Below are 5000 nucleotides of genomic sequence, written 5' to 3' on the forward strand. Positions count from 1 at the left end.
TAGCATTTGATTGTCTGAGGACAGCGCCCCGCATACATTCAGCATAGTCATATTTTCCAAAGCAGCGTCTCAAAATCCAAAATAACAATAAAATAAATTACTTATCTTTGAAGATCGTCATCTGTTGGCAATCCAAAGAGTCCCAGGAACACAATAAATGGTTGTTTTGTTCGATAAAGTCCCTCTCTATATCCCAGTTTTGTTGGCTTGTTCTGTTCAGTAATCCACTGGCTCAATGGCATTCAAGACATGCAGACGAATACATCCTAATAGTACCGGTAAAGTTCGTCAAAACAAGTCAAACAATGTTTCTAATTAATCCGTAGGTTCTCAAATATCTATATAATCGATAATATTTCAACCGGACAATAGCGTATTCAATAGAAAGGAAAAAAACCTTACAGCGTGCACACAGTCATCGTGACAGTGAAAGTGGACACTTGCCAACAAGTCTTATTCTTGTTTTTTTTCATAAAACAAGCCTGAAACCATGTCTAAAGACTGTTGACATCTAGTGGAAGCCATAGGAACTGCAATCTTGGAGTTATTCCTTTCATTGTTCCATAGCAAAGCATGTAAATGGACAAGGAGGTCAAAAATCCCATTTCCTGAATGGATTTTCCTCTGGTTTTCACCCCCATATCAGTTATGTTATACTCATAGAAATTATTTGAACAGTTTTAGAAATTTGAGTGTTTTCTATCAAAATCGACCAATTATATGCATATCCTAGCATCTGGGCCTGAGTAACAGGCAGTTTACTCTGGGCACGCCAGACTCTCCGAAATTCATGATACTGCCCCCTAACCTTATGAAGTTATTAAATAATGCCACTTTAATAATGTTTACATATCTTACATTACTCATATCATATGTATATACGGTATTTTATGCCATCTATTGCACCTTGCCTATGCCGCTCAAGAGAACTGCTCCTTAAAGTACCTAACTTTGGCCTTCTGGATAGCCTGAGTGCCCTTATTTCTCATTTGCCTGAACGAGTCAGCCTGAGTATTCATGTAAGGGTTTTCCTCCTCTTCGCATGAGGAGGAGTAAGGATCGGACCAAAGCGCAGCATGGTAAGTGTTCATGATGTAATCTTTAATGAAACGAACTGAACACTGAAATACAAAACAATAAACGTGAAATATACAAAACCGAAACAGTACTGTGTGGACCAAACACTCACAGAAAACAAACACCCACAAACCAAAAGTGAAACCCAGGCAACCTAAGTATGATTCTCAATCAGAGACGACTAACGACACCTGCCTCTGATTGAGAACCATACTAGGCCGAACACAAAAACCAACATAGAAAAACAAACATAGACTGCCCACCCCAACTCACGTCCTGACCATACTAAAACAAACATAGACTGCCCACCCCAACTCACGCCCTGACCATACTAAAACACACATAGACTGCCCACCCCAACTCACGCCCTGACCATACTAAAACACACATAGACTGCCCACCCCAACTCACACCCTGACCATACTAAAACAACCATAGACTGCCCACCCCAACTCACGCCCTGACCATACTAAAACAACCATAGACTGCCCACCCCAACTCACGTCCTGACCATACTAAAACAACCATAGACTGCCCACCCCAACTCACGTCCTGACCATACTAAAACAAAGAATAACAGAACTATGGTCAGAACGTGACAATTCGTGTGCTGAGCAATTTGCCAAATAGAATTCTTGAGGAGGTGTAACTCTGCCAGATCACGGTCGAACCGGGGGCTGAAGCTGTTTTTAATTCTCATTTCCTTTATGGGTGCGTATTTGTTAACTGAAAATATCAAAAAAGATGGTCCAAGCGTTTTCTTCAGATCAAGCTGATTTTTTGGCAAGCGTCTATGACAAGTCAGGACAGGTCGTTTCACTGAGCAGCCATTATGAACACAGGCTGTAAAACAGTGATCACTAAGGTCTTTACAGAAAACACAACGTCAGACAATCTGGAAAATGTTAAGAACTTTGAAAGTTTATTCAAGCGCAGTTGCAAAAACCATCAAACACTATGATGAAATTGACTCTCATGAGGACCGCCACAGAAAAGGAAGACACAGGGTTACCTCTGCTGCAAAGGCTAAGTTCATTAGAGTTAACTGCACCTCAGATTGCAGCCCAAATAAATGCTTCACAGTGTTCAAGTAACAGACACATCCCACCATCAACTGTTCAGAGGAGTCTGCGTGAATCAGGCCTTCATGATCGAATTACTGCAGAGAAACCACTACAAAAGGGCATCAATAATAAGAAGAGACTTGCTTGGGCCAAGAAACACGAGCAGTGGAAATCTGTCCTTTGGTCTTATGACAAATTTGAGATTTTTGTTTCCAACCTCTGTGTTTTGTGAGACGCAGAGTAGGTGAACGGATGATCTCTGCACGTGTGGTTCCCGTCGTGAAGCATGGAGGAGGAGGTGTGATGGTGTGGGGGTGCTTTGCTGGTGACAATGTCATGATTTATTTAGAATTCAAGGCACACTCAACCAGCATGGCTACCACAGCATTCTCCAGCAGTATGCCACCCTATATCATCCCATCTGGGATGGGATGATTAGTGGGACAGGACAATGACCCAACACACCTCCAGGCTGTGCAAGGGGTATTTGACCAAGATGGAGAGTGATGGAGTGCTGCATCAGATGACCTGGCCTCGACAATCACCCGACCTCAACCCAATTGAGATGTTTTGGGATGAGTTGGATCACAGAGTGAAGGAAAAGCAGCCAACAAGTGCTAAAAATATATGGGAACTCCTTCAAGGCTGTTTGAAAAGGATTCCAGGTGAAGCTGGTTGAGAGAATGCCAAGATTGTGCAAAGCTGTCATCAAGGCAAAGGGTGGCTACGAAATATTAAATATATTTCGATTTATTTATTATAATTTTTTTAACCCATATATGCTATTTCATAGTTTAATATCTTCACTTATATTCTACATTGTTGAAAATAGTAAAAAAAAAAACTTGAATGAGTAGATGTGTCCAAACTTTTGACTGGTACTGTATATTCCAGGATACAACAAGATGAAGGAAGATAGGAACAACTACAATGATGAGCTACTGAGGGTGAAGGATGAGAACTATAAACTGGCCATGCGGTATGCAACGCTCAGCGAGGAGAAGAACATGGCTGTGATGAGGAGCAGGGACCTGCAGCTGGAGGTATACACACACACACACACACACACACACACACACACACACACACACACACACACACACACACACACACACACACACACACACACACACACACACACACACACACACACACACACACACACACACACACACACACCTCATCTCTCTCTGTGAAGATTGAACAGCTTCAGTCCCTCTGTATATTATTATTATTACATTATTATTATATTAGATCGACCAGCTGAAACACAGACTAAACAAGCTAGAGGAGGAATGTAAGATGGAGAGAAAACAGAGTCTGAAACTGAAGAACGACATCGAGAACCGACCGAGAAAAGAACAGATCTTCGAACTGGAGAGAGAGAACGAGGTTCTGAAGATCAAACTGCAGGAGCTGCAATCTATCATACAGGTACCCAACCCTTAACCCCTACCCTAACACTAACCCTATCATACAGGTACCCAACCCTAACCCTTAACCCTAACCCCTACCCTCAACCCCTAACCCTTAACCCTAACCCTTAACCTTAACCCCTAACCCAAACCCTACTCTTAACCCCTACCCTAACCCCTAACCCTTAACCCTAACCCTTAACCTTAACCCCTAACCCAAACCCTACTCTTAACCCCTACCCTAACCCCTAACCCTTAACCCTAACCCTAACCCCTACCCTAACCCCTAACCCTTAACCCTAACCCTTAACCTTAACCCCTAACCCAAACCCTACTCTTAACCCCTACCCTAACCCCTAACCCTTAACCCTAACCCTTAACCTTAACCCCTAACCCAAACCCTACTCTTAACCCCTAACCCTAACCCCTAACCCTTAACCCTAACCCTTAACCTTAACCCCTAACCCAAACCCTACTCTTAACCCCTACCCTAACCCCTAACCCTTAACCCTAACCCCTAACCCAAACCCTACTCTTAACCCCTACCCTAACCCCTAACCCTTAACCCTAACCCCTACCCTCAACCCCTAACCCTTAACCCTAACCCCTAACCCAAACCCTACTCTTAACCCCTACCCTAACCCCTAACCCTTAACCCTAACCCCTAACCCAAACCCTACTCTTAACCCCTACCCTAACCCCTAACCCTTAACCCTAACCCTTAACCTTAACCCCTAACCCAAACCCTACTCTTAACCCCTACCCCTAACCCCTAACCCTTAACCCTAACCCCTAACCCAAACCCTACTCCTCAACCCCTAACCCCTACTCTTAACCCCTACCCTAACCCCTAACCCCTACCCTAACCCCTAACCCTTAACCTATAACCTTTATTTATTTAACTTTGGGAATCCAAATGATGCATTCATTCTACTTTCTCCCCTGGATGTGTGTGTGTGTGTGTGTGTGTGTGTGTGTGTGTGTGTGTGTGCGTGTGTGTGCGTGTGTGTGCGTGTATGTGCACGTGTGTGTGCATGTGTGTGTTTGTGTGCATGTGTGTGTGTGTGTGTGTGTGCATGTGTGTGTGCGTGCGTGTGCGTGTGTGTGTGCATGTGTGTGTGCGTGCGTGTGCGTGTGCGTGTGTGTGTTTGTGTGTGTGCGTGTGTAGCCAGGGCCTCTGCCTGCGTCTGACAAGGCGATCCTGGACATTCTGGAACACGACCGCCAGGAGGCGTTAGAAGACAGACAAGACCTGGTCAACAGACTGTACAACCTGCATGAGGAGATAAGGCAGGCTGAGGAGCTACGAGACAAGGTTATTATAGTAGTATTATAGTAGTACTATAGTAGTATTACTGTACAACCTGCATGAGGAGATAAGGCAGGCTGAGGAGCTACGAGACAAGGTTATTATAGTAGTATTATAGTAGTACTATAGTAGTAT

At 43.9% G+C, this 5000-nt stretch overlaps 1 protein-coding gene across 2 annotated transcripts in view; it reads left to right on the forward strand.

Moving 5' to 3' along the window:
• The window catches only part of card11 (caspase recruitment domain family, member 11), a 94416-nt gene that overhangs the window by 23682 nt on the left and 65734 nt on the right, over positions 1-5000 (forward strand). For both annotated transcript variants that reach the window (XM_031816430.1, XM_031816429.1), the window contains exons 5-7: positions 3036-3184; positions 3396-3575; positions 4725-4871. In XM_031816430.1, the coding sequence (XP_031672290.1) occupies positions 3036-3184; positions 3396-3575; positions 4725-4871 (476 nt within the window). The remainder of the gene's footprint in view (positions 1-3035; positions 3185-3395; positions 3576-4724; positions 4872-5000) is intronic.

Source organism: Oncorhynchus kisutch, unplaced genomic scaffold (genome assembly GCF_002021735.2).
Source record: "Oncorhynchus kisutch isolate 150728-3 unplaced genomic scaffold, Okis_V2 scaffold796, whole genome shotgun sequence".
Lineage (NCBI taxonomy): Eukaryota > Metazoa > Chordata > Actinopteri > Salmoniformes > Salmonidae > Oncorhynchus > Oncorhynchus kisutch.